The sequence below is a fragment of the Oncorhynchus masou genome, chromosome 13 (assembly GCF_036934945.1).
Source record: "Oncorhynchus masou masou isolate Uvic2021 chromosome 13, UVic_Omas_1.1, whole genome shotgun sequence".
In the NCBI taxonomy this organism is placed as follows: domain Eukaryota; kingdom Metazoa; phylum Chordata; class Actinopteri; order Salmoniformes; family Salmonidae; genus Oncorhynchus; species Oncorhynchus masou.
In genome coordinates, this window is record NC_088224.1 from 82,922,135 (window position 1) to 82,938,801 (window position 16,667).

General features: G+C 49.2%; 1 protein-coding gene across 2 annotated transcripts in view; it reads left to right on the forward strand.

The window, feature by feature from the left end:
- The window catches only part of cwf19l2 (CWF19 like cell cycle control factor 2), a 42,701-nt gene that overhangs the window by 8,268 nt on the left and 17,766 nt on the right, over nt 1-16,667 (forward strand). For both annotated transcript variants that reach the window (XM_064985280.1, XM_064985281.1), the window contains exons 4-10: nt 657-782; nt 2,449-2,568; nt 2,712-2,805; nt 5,749-5,864; nt 6,238-6,871; nt 7,252-7,480; nt 14,478-14,595. In XM_064985280.1, the coding sequence (XP_064841352.1) occupies nt 657-782; nt 2,449-2,568; nt 2,712-2,805; nt 5,749-5,864; nt 6,238-6,871; nt 7,252-7,480; nt 14,478-14,595 (1,437 nt within the window). The remainder of the gene's footprint in view (nt 1-656; nt 783-2,448; nt 2,569-2,711; nt 2,806-5,748; nt 5,865-6,237; nt 6,872-7,251; nt 7,481-14,477; nt 14,596-16,667) is intronic.

The following is a 16,667-nucleotide window of genomic DNA, read 5'->3' on the forward strand; positions in this document are numbered from 1 at the left end:
TAGTAGAGAGAACAGTCTATGACTGGGGTGGCTGGGGTCTTTGACAATTTTTAGGGCCTTCCTCTGACACCGCCTGGTGTAGAGGTCCTGGATGGCAGGCAGCTTAGCCCCAGTGATGTACTGGCCCGTACGCACTACCCTCTGTAGTGCCTTGCGGTTAGAGGCCGAGCAATTGCCGTACCAGGCAGTGATACAACCAGTCAGGATGCTCTCGATGTCGATTCTTGCCCTTTGTGCTGTTGTTTGTACTATGTTTTGTGCTGCATGTTGCTACCATGTTGTTGTGTTGTCACCATGCTGTGTTATGTGTTGCTGCCTTGCTATGTTGTTGTCTTAGGACTCTCATGTAGGGTTGTCTCGTTGTGATGAATGTTTTGTCCTGTATTTATTTTGAATCCCCGTACCCGCTGGAGGCCTTATGCCATTTAGTAGTCCGTCATTGTAATTAAGAACAAATTCTTAACTGACTTTCCCAGTTAAAAAAATGTTCAATCATTTGTTTTGTTTTTATATTGTGTGTAGATGGGTGAGGGGGGAAAAACAATTGAATCCATGTTGAATTCATGCTCTAACACAACTAAATGTGGAATAAGTTGGTGTATGAATACATGCTGTAAGCACTGTATTCATTTTTGCCCTCTTTTCTGGCTCTCCAGGGGACAGGAAATGAGTGGGTTGAGGCCCAGCCCCAGACAGAGGCCTCGAGTAAAGCCTGGAAGATTCCTGCCAAGTCCGAGGCCAAGTCCACAGACAACAGCCCTACCCCACCCGAGAACAACCAGGTAACACCTCCACCTTTCCCCCCTCCTCAGCACCGGTAAACCCTAAAACGGGGATCATCAACTGCATAGATTCAGCCGTGGGTAAAAACAATTCTTGAGCAGATGGTCAGTGGGTCAGAACATAAATAAAAAAATATTTGTGGACTGATATAATATTTAATTAAACAGAGACCCAGTTTTTGGACACTGTTTTGAATATTGGACGACAAAACACCTGATAATCTTCTGATTTCACTAATCCTCCCCCACGGCATGATCAAACCTCCCCCATGGCACGATCAAACCTCCCCCACACCACGATCAAACCTCCCCCACGCCACGATCAAACCTCCCCCACGGCACGATCAAACCTCCCCCACGGCACGATCAAACCTCCCCCACGGCACGATCAAACCTCCCCCACGGCACGATCAAACCTCCCCCACGGCACGATCAAACCTCCCCCACGGCACGATCAAACCTCCCCCACGGCACGATCAAACCTCCCCCACGGCACGATCAAACCTCCCCTAACGGCACGATCAAACCTCCCCTAACGGCACGATCAAACCTCCCCTAACGGCAAGATCAAACATCCCCTAACGGCACGATCAAACCTCCCCTAACGGCACGATCAAACCTCCCCTAACGGCACGATCAAACCTCCCCTAACGGCACGATCAAACCTCCCGATCTTTCATTGATGCCCAAAGAGAACAAGTAGATGGGCAAGTAGTCAAGATGGGGTTTGAGTTGGAGGGTTCTACGCTGCTCTTGGTTTGTATAGTGGTGTGGCTTTATTGAGCTCTATGGTCTAGGAAGTTTGTATGTATTTGTATTAAAGGTGCGTTGAAATGCTTGTGTGTGTGTGTTTCTAGGAGAAGGGTTCAATAGAGCCCCACTCTTAATGAGGTCTGATCGATGCACAGCCTGTGTCAACAACAATTAATAGCCAGGCTTTTCTAACAAGGTGATGTTGATGAGTAGGGCGGGGTGGTCCGGAACGTTTTACTAATGCTGTCACACAGTCACACACCTTCCTTCATTAGATTTATCCCCAGTGTGTGTGTGTAACGGCCTGCTCAGTGAGAGATTTCCCAGGTAGTTTTTTTGGGGGGAGATACTTTTAGGATCCTATATTATGGCTTGATGGTTGTATTAGCGTTGAGGGTTGTATTAGCGTTGAGGGTCGTATTAGCGTTGAGGGTCGTATTAGCGTTGAGGGCCGTATTAGCGTTGAGGGCCGTATTAGCGTTGAGGGCCGTGTTAGCGTTGAGGGTTGTGTTAGCGTTGAGGGTTGTGTTAGCGTTGAGGGCTGTGTTAGCGTTGAGGGTTGTGTTAGCGCTGAGGGCCGTGTTAGCGCTGAGGGCCGTGTTAGCGCTGAGGGCCGTGTTAGCGCTGAGGGCGTGGCGCCGAGGGCGTGTTAGCGCCGAGGGCCGTGTTAGCGCCGAGGGCCGTGTTAGCGCCGAGGGCCGTGTTAGCGCCGAGGGCCGTGTTAGCGCCGAGGGTTATGAACCCATGTACCGTTTACATTAATCTACATGTACATAAAATCATTATGTTCTATATTGATTTCTTTATTGATTGGTTTGCTGTTATTGTCAGGCAATTATTGTCAAGTTTCATAACATGATTCATGTGTGTTGTCCGTTCCTCTCTCTCTATCCCTGTCGCCATCATCTGCTAGAGAGATGAGTGGATGACCTTTGACTTCTTGACAATGAGAACAACGTCAACAGCAGAGAAGAGGGCTGAGAAAGAAAGGTTGAAAGAGGAAGAGAAACAGAAGGCCTGGGTCATCGAGCAGGTGTGTACTCGCTATGTTTAAATGAAGGTTGATGGAAGTCCATTGCCTTATCTGTTGGTTACCTGGGCAACCAAAAGTGCCAAACTGAGCAGGGACAAGGGTCTTGACAATTGTGTGTGTGTGTGGGTGGGGGGGTGCCGTAGGCTGGTCTGCACAAGCTGGAGTTGAATCCGTTCTGGAAGGACGGGGGGAGTGGCCTGCCCCCAGAAGAGAAGGCCAGTAATGTGCTTGTAAAAGGTAACTGAAACCCCTTACACAACTTCACTCTTATCAACCTTTTCTACTCTCATACTTATACCTGAAGTTTAATCATCAAACCCATGTACACAACTCTCTATATCAGCCCAGTCTTTGGTCAACCCCCTCCCCTCCCTCGGTCTGTGTTAGGAATCCCCCTCCCCTCCCTCTCTCTGTGTTAGGAATCCCCTCCCCTCCCTCTGTTTGTGTTAGGAATCCCCTCCCTCTGTCTGTCTGTGTTAGGAATCCCCTCCCCTCCCTCTGTCTGTGTTAGGAATCCCCTCCCTCTGTCTGTGTTAGGAAGCCCCTCCCTCTGTCTGTGTTAGGAATCCACTCCCTCTGTCTGTGTTAGGAATCCCCGTCCCTCTGTCTGTGTTAGGAATCCCCCTCCCTCTGTCTGTGTTAGGAATCCCCCTCCCTCTGTCTGTGTTAGGAATCCCCCTCCCTCTGTCTGTGTTAGGAATCCCCCTCCCTCTGTCTGTGTTAGGAATCCCCCTCCCTCTGTCTGTGTTAGGAATTCTCCTCTGTCTGTGTTAGGAATCCCCCTCCCTCTGTCTGTGTTAGGAATCCCCCTCCCTCTGTCTGTGTTAGGAATCCCCCCCCTCCCTCTGTCTGTGTTAGGAATTCCCCCTCCCTCTGTCTGTGTTAGGAATCCCCCTCCCTCTGTCTGTGTTAGGAATCCCCCCCTCCCTCTGTCTGTGTTAGGAATCCCCCTCCCTCTGTCTGTGTTAGGAATCCCCCCTCCCTCTGTCTGTGTTAGGAATCCCCCTCCCTCTGTCTGTGTTAGGAATCCCCCCTCCCTCTGTCTGTGTTAGGAATCCCCCTCTGTCTGTGTTAGGAATCCCCCCCTCCCTCTGTCTGTGTTAGGAATCCCCCCCCTCCCTCTGTCTGTGTTAGGAATCCCCCTCCCTCTGTCTGGGCCAGGAATCCCCCTCCCCTCCCTCTCTGTCTGGGCTAGGAATCCCCCTCCCCTCCCTCTGTCTGGGCTAGGAATCCCCCTCCCCTCCCTCTGTCTGGGCTAGGAATCTCCCCCCTGGGCTCTCTCTCTGGGCTTGGAATCCCCCCTCTCTCTCTGGGTTAGGAATCCCTGCCCCCTCTCTCTCTGGGCTAGGTATCTCCCCTCCCCTCCCTCTCTCTGGGCTAGGTATCTCCCCTCCCCTCCCTCTCTCTGGGCTAGGTATCTCCCCTCCCCTCTCTGGGCTAGGAATCTCCCCCCTCTCTGGGCTAGGAATCTCCCCTCCCTCTCTGGGCTAGGACTCTCTCCTCCCCTCACTCTCTGGGCTAGGACTCTCTCCTCCCCTCCCTCTCTGGGCTAGGACTCTCCCCTCCCCTCCCTCTCTGGGCTAGGACTCTCCCCTCTCTGCCTGGGCTAGGACTCTCCCCTCCCCTCTCTGTCTGGGCTAGGGCTCTCTCCTCCCCTTTCTGGGCTAGGACTCTCACCTCCCTCTCTGTCTGGGCTAGGACTCTCACCTCCCTCTCTGTCTGGGCTAGGACTCTCACCTCCCTCTCTGTCTGGGCTAGGACTCTCACCTCCCTCTCTGTCTGGGCTATGACTCTCCCCTCCCTCTCTGTCTGGGCTAGGACTCTCACCTCCCTCTCTGTCTGGGCTATGACTCTCCCCTCCCTCTCTGTCTGGACTAGGACTCTCCCCTCCCTCTCTGTCTGGGCTAGGACTCTCACCTCCCTCTCTGTCTGGGCTATGACTCTCCCCTCCCTCTCTGTCTGGGCTAGGACTCTCACCTCCCTCTCTGTCTGGGCTAGGACTCTCACCTCCCTCTCTGTCTGGGCTAGGACTCTCACCTCCCTCTCTGTCTGGGCTATGACTCTCCCCTCCCTCTCTGTCTGGACTAGGACTCTCCCCTCCCTCGCTGTCTGGGCTAGGACTCTCTCCTCCCCTCCCTCTCTGTCTGGGCTAGGACCACTGCCCTGTCTTTCTCTGAGAGGAGAGGAATGAGTTTTCATTGTATGTACAGTCACTGAGGGCCCAGACACCACTTAAATCACAGACAGACAGACAGAATGTTGGAGAAGGAGACACTGTCATGGCAAATCAGGTAAAGCATTTCTGGCACAAGGATTGAGGCAGGCAGAGGGTGGAGGCAGGCAGAGGGTGGAGGCAGGCAGAGGGTGGAGGCAGGCAGAGGGTGGAGGCAGGCAGAGGGTGGAGGCAGGCAGAGGGTGGAGGCAGGCAGAGGGTGGAGGCAGACAGAAAGTATTTGCTGGAGGCAGGGAGTATAGAGAGGAATGAGAGAAGACATTTTTTTAAAGGAAGAGGTACAGAGAGAGGCGCTTGGTTCTGTTAAGCTGACTGTGTCATCTCCGCTCAGAAGGGTGCACTCTGCCATCTCCTAAACTTCACTTTAACAGAGTGGCAGAATAAGCAGATTTAAAACACTCATACAGACAGTGACGCACACTGTCACTTATGTATGCAAACCAAACTCCTAAATACAGACATTGACAGTACACACACACACACTCTTTTCTCTCTCTAAGCTGTGTGTGTCAGAAGGGAATGTTGTTTTCCTCATCCCTGGTTTGACTAAGAGGGTAATGAAGAGGTGTGAGAGAGAATGGGGGGAGGCTGTTAAACCTCACTTTTAACTTGGGCTTTTGACACACGTGCGTGCACATGGTGTGAGAGGAAAGAGATTGAGGGAGAGAAGGGGGTGACTTCTCTGGGGAAGGCAGATGTGAAATGTTCCCATTCTCTGTGCTGTGTTCCGTAGAAGAGGGTGAGGCCTAGCTGTTCTCTTGGGAAGTTGAATATGATGTTCTGATTTCCCACAGGTAAAAAGTTAACTAGTTATTCCCCTCCTACCTCTGGCCTTTGTCCACCTCTGGCTCACTCTCTCTCTCCTTTGCCATCTCCTCCTTTCCTCCCTTCTTACTGCCTTCCACGGTCTCTCCTCACCATCTCTCCCCGTCCCTGTCTGTCTGTAGCTGCAACTGTAGATGATGGAGGACTAGGTTGGCTCAGGAAGTCTTACCAGAGGATGAGAGAGCAGGCAGAGCGAGAGCAACGCAGTCTGGAGGTCATAGTGGCAGAGCGATATGGGGTGAGAGTACATGCACACACAGGCAAGCAGACATAATCCATACAAAAACACCTGTATAAATAGTATTTACAGATCACTATGTAAACATTCTCACATGTACACAAATTCTCCAACGTGCATCCTTCCATACGCGTTCCTGCTGCTGCCGCGTTCCTGCTGCTGCCGCGTTCCTGCTGCTGACGCGTTCCTGCTGTCAGACTCTCTCCCTATCTCCCTGGTTATTTCCTTTTATGCAGTGTCGGCGCTCCGTCTGTCAAAAGTTAGAAAACTCATGAACTGCACCTTGGGTACATTGAAATGCACCATGGGAACATCATATCACACCACTCACCTGTGTTTGTTTATTATGTGTGTTTGTGTTTCTCACCTGCAGTCCATGGAGAAGTTTCAGAAGAGGATGTATGAGGCTGAGATTGCTGTGTATGGCTACAAGAGAGGAGAGGGGGAAGGGAGAGGAGAGGAAGAGGGGAGAGACCGACAAAGATGGAGGAGAGGACAGGAAGATGGAATGTGGAGGAAAGGAGAAGTGGGGATGGATAGAGAGAGGTGGAGGAGACCAGACAAGGGTAGAGACTTACCTGGAGAGAAAGAGAGGGATGGAGAAAGAGATGGAGAGAGGGAAAGAGATCGTCACCGAGACAGAGATCGGGATAGGAACAGAGCTAGAGATGGAGACAGCGAGCGGGATGGCGGTAGACCTAGTGACAGGGATAGAGAGAGGGCTGGAGGTCGACCTAGTGACCGGGATAGAGAGAGGGCCGGAGGGAGAGAGCGGGATGGAGGTAGACCTAGTGACCAGGAAAGAGAGAGAGCTGGAGGCAGAGGGAGGGATGGAGGTAGACCTAGTGACAGGGATAGAGAGAGGGGTGGAGGCAGAGAGAGGGACAGACACAGAGAGAGGGGTGGGGATGAGAGCCTTGGCTCTGGGCTTGGCCAGATTCAGCCTCCCCTGTCCCTCGGAGCTCTGAAAAGTCGCTTCCTCAAGCCTGCTGATGACGATGATGATGGTGAGTTGAGTGTAGTACTTCGTTCCACACTCACATATGTGTGTGTGTATGTGTGTGTGTATGTGTATATATATATATATATGTGTGTGTGTGTATATGTGTCATGTCTTATTATGTCTGTTCCTGTGTGTGTGTCTATATGTGTGTATATATATGTGTATGTGTATATATATATGTATATCATTCTTGTGTGTGTGTGTAACTAGCTCATCCACTCTTTCCCACCTGTGTGTGTGTATATATTATATGTGTGTGTGTATATGTGTGTACTTATATATGTCTGTGTGTTTGTGTATTTGTGTGTATATATATGTCTACCTGTATATATATATGTGTGTGTGTATACACACACACACTCTACTGATGAGTTTCTTTTCTAGGAGTGTCAGCCCCTGCTCCGGCCAGAGCTTCCATGGGTTTCCTGAAACCTGGGTCTGACATTGAGGAGTTGGATCTGAAGAGCAGCGGTCCGGCCTGGAGCAAGAGCAGCTCCGGACAGAGATCTGCTTCAGGAAAATCGGAGCAGGATAAAGAGAGGGAGTCTGGGAAAACCATGTCTACTCCTGACCAGTGTCATAGCAGCAACAGGCTTGTAGTGACATCATCCAGGTCAGAGGTCAAATACACAGTCGCCACAGAACTGTTCCAACTGTTTAGCAATTAATGTTGTCTTCCTCTCTCCCCTATACTAATCACTCATCTAACATGCTTGGATATTTAAGCAAGTTTTCCAACAGGATTCACAGACATGCATGTTGAATGACAAGGGCAGGTTAATATGTTGAATGACAAGGGCAGGTTAATATGTTGGGGATGACAAGGGCAGGTTAATATGTTGGATGACAAGGGCAGGTTAATATGTTGGATGACAAGGGCAGGTTAATATGTTGGATGACAAGGGCAGGTTAATATGTTGGATGACAAGGGCAGGTTAATATGTTGGATGACAAGGGCAGGTTAATATGTTGGATGACAAGGGCAGGTTAATATGTTGGATGACAAGGGCAGGTTAATATGTTGGATGACAAGGGCAGGTTAATATGTTGGATGACAAGGGCAGGTTAATATGTTGGATGACAAGGGCAGGTTAATATGTTGGATGACCAGGGCAGGTTAATATGTTGGATGACAAGGGCAGGTTAATATGTTGGATGACAAGGGCAGGTTAATATGTTGGATGACAAGGGCAGGTTAATATGTTGGATGACAAGGGCAGGTTAATATGTTGGATGACAAGGGCAGGTTAATATGTTGGATGACAAGGGCAGGTTAATATGTTGGATGACAAGGGCAGGTTAATATGTTGGATGACAAGGGCAGGTTAATATGTTGGATGACAAGGGCAGGTTAATATGTTGGATGACAAGGGCAGGTTAATTGTTGGATGACAAGGGCAGGTTAATATGTTGGATGACAAGGGCAGGTTAATATGTTGGATGACAAGGGCAGGTTAATATGTTGGATGACAAGGGCAGGTTAATATGTTGGATGACAAGGGCAGGTTAATATGTTGGATGACAAGGGCAGGTTAATATGTTGGATGACAAGGGCAGGTTAATATGTTGGATGACAAGGGCAGGTTAATATGTTGGATGACAAGGGCAGGTTAATATGTTGGATGACAAGGGCAGGTTAATATGTTGGATGACAAGGGCAGGTTAATATGTTGGATGACAAGGGCAGGTTAATATGTTGGATGACAAGGGCAGGTTAATATGTTGGATGACAAGGGCAGGTTAATATGTTGGATGACAAGGGCAGGTTAATATGTTGGATGACAAGGGCAGGTTAATATGTTGGATGACAAGGGCAGGTTAATATGTTGGATGACAAGGGCAGGTTAATATGTTGATGACAAGGGCAGGTTAATATGTTGGATGACAAGGGCAGGTTAATATGATGACACGATATCCTGATTTTTTCACCGTCTCTCGAGGGCAGGTTAATATGTTGGATGACAAGGGCAGGTTAATATGTTGGATGACAAGGGCAGGTTAATATGTTGGATGACAAGGGCAGGTTAATATGTTGGATGACAAGGGCAGGTTAATATGTTGGATGACAAGGGCAGGTTAATATGTTGGATGACAAGGGCAGGTTAATATGTTGGATGACAAGGGCAGGTTAATATGTTGGATGACAAGGGCAGGTTAATATGTTGGATGACAAGGGCAGGTTAATATGTTGGATGACAAGGGCAGGTTAATATGTTGGATGACAAGGGCAGGTTAATATGTTGGATGACAAGGGCAGGTTAATATGTTGATGACAAGGGCAGGTTAATATGTTGATGACAAGGGCAGGTTAACATGTTGGAATGACAAGGGCAGGTTAATATGTTGGATGACAAGGGCAGGTTAATATGTTGGATGACAAGGGCAGGTTAATATGTTGGATGACAAGGGCAGGTTAATATGTTGGATGACAAGGAACCTTGAGTACATCCGTTCAGGGCAGGTTCATATGTTGGATGACAAGGGCAGGTTCATATGTTGGAGGGGTACTAGAGATCTTTAGTTATTGGCTAGACTGAACATGTAGAAGCATTCTTTCAATCCCCAGAAGATTATCTGAACTCTGAACCTGGTAACTCTATTCTCTGTGAGAATAAGATAGTATGCTTCCACACAGACACTGTCCTTGACCCTGTTCCTGTCTACTGATGGAGAAAACCTTCCCATTGCTTCATCCTAACTTTAAAATGACCTCTCACACGAATCTCTCCTCTACTTGACCTTCTCCTTTTTTGTTTTGTTTACACGCAATCATTCCCCCCATTCATCAGTCTGCGCGGTGACAGTCTGCGCGGTGACAGTTTACCCATTCAGCAGTTATCACGTCACTCACCATAGAACTCACTGAATTAACCAGACCTTCTCTCCTTCATATTTACTCTCGCTCTTTTTCTCGCCCTCACTCCCTCTATTCCCACCTCAACTCCCATCTCTCTCCCTTCCGATTTTACATTCCTCTTACTCTTTCTTTCCTTTCTCTTTCTCTGTCCTTTTTTGCTCTAATGCTCCCCCTTCTCTCTCTATCATTAGCTAAGTCATTAAGTTCAACCAGCACCCAGAAGCCCTTTAAACCTCTGCAGCGTGAAATTAAGGTGCCATTTTAGAAGGGTATTAATCTGTGAGAGAAACAGTCTGGAGGAAGGGTAGGTAATCTGTGAGAGAAACAGTCTGGAGGGAAGGGTAGGTAATCTGTGAGAGAAACAGTCTGGAGGGAAGGGTAGGTAATCTGTGGAGAAACAGTCTGGAGGGAAGGGTAGGTAATCTGTGAGAGAAACAGTCTGGAGGGAAGGGTAGGTAATCTGTGAGAGAAACAGTCTGGAGGGAAGGGTAGGTAATCTGTGAGAGAAACAGTCTGGAGGAAGGGTAGGTAATCTGTGAGAGAAACAGTCTGGAGGGAAGGGTCTGGTCTGGAGGGAAGGAGACAGGTACCTTGAGACAAGACGGTGAGAAGGGTGAAAGAACATGGCAGAAAGAGAAACATCTTGATGGAGGGTGAAAGAACATGGCAGAAAGAGGGGTGGGAAGGTGGTTAGAGTTCCTGATGGAGGGTGAAAGAACATGGCTGTGAGAGAAATGGATGGCAGGGTCTGGTTCAGAAAGAGGGGAGAAGGGTGGTTAGAGATGGATGGAAAAGAACATGGCAGTTAAAGAGGGGTGTGGTTAGAGATGGATGGAGGGTGAAAGAACATGGCAGAAAGAGGGGAGAGGGATAGGTGGTTAGAGATGGATGGAGGGTGAAAGAACTGGCAGAAAGAGGGGAGGGGTTTTTCATTAAAGGTTAGAGATGGATGGAGGGTGAAAGAACATGGCAGAAAGAGGGTAGGGATAGTGGTTAGAGATGGATGGAGGGTGAAAGAACATGGCAGAAAGAGGGGAGAGGGAGAGGTGGTTAGAGATGGATGGAGGGTGAAAGAACATGGCATCATGGAACATGGCAGAAAGAGGGGAGAGGGGAGAGGTGGTTAAATGGATGGAGGGTGAAAGAGGGGAGAGGGAGAGGAAGTGGTTAGAGATGGATGGAGGGTGAGAGAAAGAGGGGAGAGGGAGAGGTGGTTAGAGATGGATGGAGGGTGACCAGAACATGTCTGGAACTGGGGAGAGGGAAGGTGGTTAGAGATGGATGGATCATGGCAGAAAGAGGGGTTCCAGAAACAGATGGATGGAGGGTGAAAGAGGCAGAAAGGGGGATGACAGGTAAGATGGATGGAGGGTGAAAGAACATGGCAGAAAGAGGCAGGTTAGAGGGATGACAAGGGTGAAAGCAGAACTGTTAAGATGTTTAGAATGGAATGGTGGTTCCTCTCTCTAAGATGACATGGCAGAAAGAGGGGAGAGGGTTAGAGATGGATGGAGGGTGAAAGACAAGGCAGAAAGAGTTAGGGAGAGGTGTTGAGATGACAAGGGAAAGTTAATATGGGATGACAAGGGGGTGAGGGAGAGGTGGTTAGAGATGGATGACAAGGGAAAGAACATGTTGCAGAAAGAGGGGAGAGGTGGTTAGAGATGGATGGAGGGTGAAAGAACATGGCAGAAGAGGGGTGAGGGCAGGTTAAGATGATGGATGACAAGGGTGAAAGAATATGGCATGAAAGGGGGTTAATATGTTGGATGACAAGGTGGTTAGAGATGGATGGAGGGCAGGTTAAATGTTGGAACAAGGGCAGGTTAATATGTTGGATGACAAGGGCAGGTTAGAGATGGATGGAGGGTGAAAGAACATGGGATGAAAAGGGGGTTAATATGTTGGATGACAAGGGCAGGTTAGAGATGGATGGAGGGGAAAGAACATGGCAGAAAGAGGGGTTAATATGTTGGATGACAAGGGCAGGTTAGATGATGGATGGAGGGTGAAAGAACATGGCATGAAAGGGGGTTAGTTGGATGACAAGGGGCAGAAAGTTAGAGTTGGATGGAAGGGAAAGAACATGGGAGAAAGAAGGGGATGACAAGGGCAGGTTAATCTGGATGGAGGGGAAAGAACATGTCTGAAAGGGCAGGTTAAGGGAGAGGTAATCTGGAGGGTGAAAGAACATGGCAGAAATATGGGATGACAAGGGCAGGTTAAAGAACATGGATGACAGGGCAGGTTAATATGTTGGAGGGTGAAAGAACATGGCAAAGAGGTTGAGGGATGACAAGGTGGTTAGAGATGGATGGAGGGGAAAGAACATGGCAGAAAGAGGGGAATAGGGATGACAAGGTCATGGCAGAAAGGAGAGACAGGGGCAGGTTAGATGATGGATGACAGGGCAAAGAACATGGGATGAAAGAGGGGGTTAATATGTTGGATGAGGGCAGGTTAGAGATGGATGGAACATGTTGCAGAAAGGGGGTTAGAGGGAGACAAGGTCTGGCAGAAAGGGGGTTAATAGGGATGACAAGGGCAGGTTAGGTTGGATGACATGTTGGATGAAAGAGGGGAGGGGAGAGGTGTTAGATGACATGGAGGTTAAAGATGACATGGCAGAAAGATGGGAGAGGGAGAGGTGGTTAGATGATGGATGGAGGGTGAAAGAACATGGCAGAAAGAGGGGGTTAATATGTTGGAGACAAGGTGGTTAGAGATGGATGGAGGGTGAAAGAACATGGCAGAAAGAGGGGTAGAAGCAAGAGATGGATGGAGAAAAGGGGAGAGGGAGAGGTTAAGATGATGGAGGGTGAAAGAACATGGCAGAAAGAGGGAGAGGGAGAGGTGGTTAGAGATGGGAGGGTGAAAGAACATGGCAGAAAGATTGGGGAGGGAGGTGGTTAGAGATGGATGGAGAAGAACATGGCAGAAAGAGGGGAAGGGAACCTGAGGTAACTTAGAGAATAAGATGGAGGGTGAAAGAACATGGCAGAAAGAGTTCCTGTCTACTGATGGAGAAAACCTTGGATTGCTTCATCCTAGAACATGGCAGAAAGAGGACCTCTCACACGAGAGGTGGTTAGAGATGGATGGAGGGTTTTGAAAGAACATGGCAGAAAGAGGGGAGAGGGAGAGGTGGTTAGAGATGGATGGAGGGTGAAAGAACTCACTGAAGAAAGAGGGGAGAGGGATATTTACTTAGAGATGGATGGACTCCCTGAATTCCCAGAACATCTCAGAAAGAACTCTTTCTTTCCTTAGAGATGGATGGAGGGTTTGAAATGAATCATTAGCAAGAAAGAGGGGAAGAGGAGGAAATTAAGGTGCCATTTTAGAAGAACATGGCAGAGAAACAGTCTGGAGGGAGGGTGGTTAGAGATGGATGGAGGGTGAAAGAACATGGAGAAAGGGATGGAGGTAAGGGAGAGGTGGGTGAGATGGATGGAGGGTAAAGAACATGGCAGAAAGAGGGGGTGAGGGAGGGGTGGTTAGAGATGGATGGAGGGTGAAAGAACATGGCAGAAACAGGGGGAGGGAAGGTGGTTAGAGATGGATGGAGGGTGAAAGAATCATGGCAGAAACAGTCTGGAGGGGAGAGGGTGGTTAGAGATGGATGGAGGGAAGGGTAGGTAATCTGTGAGAGAAACAGTCTGGAGGGATGGTTAGAGAAACAGTGGAGGGAAAGAACATGGGAAAGAGTCTGAGGGAGAGGTGGTTAGAGATGGATGGAGGGTGAAAGAAAGGAGAAACAGTCTGGAGGGAAGGGTAGGTAATCTGTGAGAGAAACAGTCTGGATGGAAGGTAAAGAATCTGTGAGGAAACAGGTGGTTAGAGAAACAGTCTGGATGGATGAAAGAACATGGCAGAAAGAGGGGGAGGGAAGGTGGTTAGAGATGGATGGATCTGAACATGGCAGAAAGAAACAGTCTGGATGGATGGAGGGTGAAAGAACATGGCTGAAAGAGGGGTGAGGGAGAGGTGGTTAGAGATGGATGGAGGGTGAAAGAACATGGCAGAAAGAGGGGTGAGGGAGAGGTGGTTAGAGATGGATGGAGGGTGAAAGAACATGGCAGAGGTGGTTAGAGATGGATGGAGGGTGAAAGAACATGGCAGAAAGAGGGGAGGGGAGAGGTGGTTAGAGATGGATGGAGGGTGAAAGAACATGGCAGAAAGAGGGGAGAGGGAGAGGTGGTTAGAGATGGATGGAGGGTGAAAGAACATGGCAGAAAGAGGGGTGAGGGAGAGGTGGTTAGAGATGGATGGAGGGTGAAAGAACATGGCAGAAAGAGGGGAGAGGTGGTTAGAGATGGATGGAGGGTGAAAGAACATGGCAGAAAGAGGGGTGAGGGAGAGGTGGTTAGAGATGGATGGAGGGTGAAAGAACATGGCAGAAAGAGGGGAGAGGTGGTTAGAGATGGATGGAGGGTGAAAGAACATGGCAGAAAGAGGGGAGAGGTGGTTAGAGATGGATGGAGGGTGAAAGAGCAGGGAAATGGACCGGAAAGAGCGACGGGTGGAGATGGAGGGAGAGAGCGAGCCATCGGTGGAGAAGAGAGCAGAACAAGCTGTTTATTTGTACGCAGTTGAGTGCTGGGACAGCTATAATGTCCTGATGGATCGGTGTGTCTAGACTACATTTACCAGAACCTCTTGGACATCCCTCTAACACACACAGGTCTCTGATGTTTACAATGTGTACGCCTTGTTGTCTTTGCTTCATCTAACTTCTTCCCTGTGTCTTCAGATCTGACAGCAGTAGTGACAGTTTGAGTGAGGAGGAGGAAGAGGTACCGATCCTCACAGATGAAGAGATGAACAAATTGGGGGCCAGGCTGGTGAAGGCAGAGATTATGGGTAACACGGTGAGGTCATCCACATGATCGCTGTGTTGCATCTCCTCATCCTACCTCGTCACACACAAAAAATACACAGATAATTACCCATTCTAAACGCGTTCCATATACCCCTGCCCATAGGCCCTTCCCCTAGCATTATCAATGGAAATCAAATTTATCAACCCATGGAGGTCTGGATTTGGAGTCACACTCAAAATTAAAGTGGAAAAATACACTACAGGCTGATCCAACTTTGATGTAATGTCCTTAAAACAAGTCAAAATGAGGCTCAGTAGTGTGTGTGGCCTCCACGTGCCTGTATGACCTCCCTACAACGCCTGGGCATGCTCCTGATTAGGTGGCGGATGGTCTCCTGAGGGATCTCCTCCCAGACCTGGACTAAAGCATCCGCCAACTCCTGGACAGTCTGTGGTGCAATGTGGCGTTGGTGGATGGAGCGAGACATGATGTCCCAGATGTGCTCAATTGGATTCAGGTCTGTGGAACGGGCGGACCAGTCCATAGCATCAATGCCTTCCTCTTGCAGGAACATCTGACACACTCCAGCCACATGAGGTCTAGCATTGTCTTGCATTAGGAGGAACCCAGGGCCAACCGCACCAGCATATGGTCTCACAAGGGGTCTGAGGATCTCATCTCGGTAGCTAATGGCAGTCAGGCTACCTCTGGCGAGCACATGGGGGGCTGTGCGGCCCCCCTAAAGAAATGCCACCCCACACCATGACTGACCCACCGCCAAACCGGTCATGCTGGAGGATGTTGCAGGCAGCAGAACGTTCTCCACGGCGTCTCCAGACTCTGTCACGTCTGTCAAGTGCTCAGTGTGAACCTGCTTTCATCTGTGAAGAGCTCAAGGCGCCAGTGGCGAATTTGCCAATCTTGGTGTTCTCTGGCAAATGCCAAACGTCCTGCACAGTGTTGGGCTGTAAGCACAACCCCCATCTGTGGACGTCGGGCCCTCATACCACCCTCATGGAGTCTATTTCTGACCGTTTGAGCAGACACATGCACATTTGTGGCCTGCTGGAGGTCATTTTGCAGGGCTCTGGCAGTGCTCCTCATGCTCCTTCTTGCACAAAGGCGGAGGTAGCGGTCCTGCTGCTGGGTTGTTGCCCTCCTACGGCCTCCTCCACGTCTCCTGATGTACTGGCCTGTCTCCTGGTAGCGCCTCCATGCTCTGGACACTACGCTGACAGATACAGCAAACCTTCTTGCCACAGCTCTCATTGATGTGCCATCCTGGATGAGCTGCACTACCTGAGCCACTTGTGTGGGTTGTAGACTCCTTCTCATGCTACCACTAGAGTGAAGCACCGCCAGCATTCAAAAGTGACCAAAACATCAGCCAGGAAGCATAGGAACGGAGCAGTGGTCTGTGGTTATCACCTGCAGAACCACTCCTTTATTGGGGGTGTCTTGCTAATTGCCTAATTTCCACCTGTTGTCTATTCTATTTGCACAACAGCATGTGAAATTTATTGTCAATCAGTGTTGCTTCCTAAGTGGACAGTTTGATTTCACAGAAGTGTGATTGACTTGGAGTTACATTGTGTTGTTTAAGTGTTCCCTTTATTTTTTTGAGCAGTGTAGAAGTCACTCTGTCCACTCAACCCCCATCCATCTCTGTCAATCGTTAAGGTTTTACTGGCCTCATTACTGTATACTACAGTTTGGCTGGCCTCGATACTATATACTACAGTTTGGCTGGCCTCGATACTATATACTACAGTTTGGCTGGCCTCGATACTATATACTACAGTTTGGCTGGCCTCGATACTATATACTACAGTTTGGCTGGCCTCGATACTATATACTACAGTTTGGCTGGCCTCGGTACTCTGTACGACAGTTTGGCTGGCCTCGGTACTCTGTACGACAGTTTGGCTGGCCTCGGTACTCTGTACGACAGTTTGGCTGGCCTCGGTACTCTGTACCACAGTTTGGCGTACCGAGGCCAGTCAAACTGTCGTATATAGTACTGAGGCCAGCTAATCTGTAGTATATAGTACTACAGTTTGCATGGGCATCTGTCACTAGATCCTCATCAGAGGACTGAGTGTGGATGTGGCCACTACTTA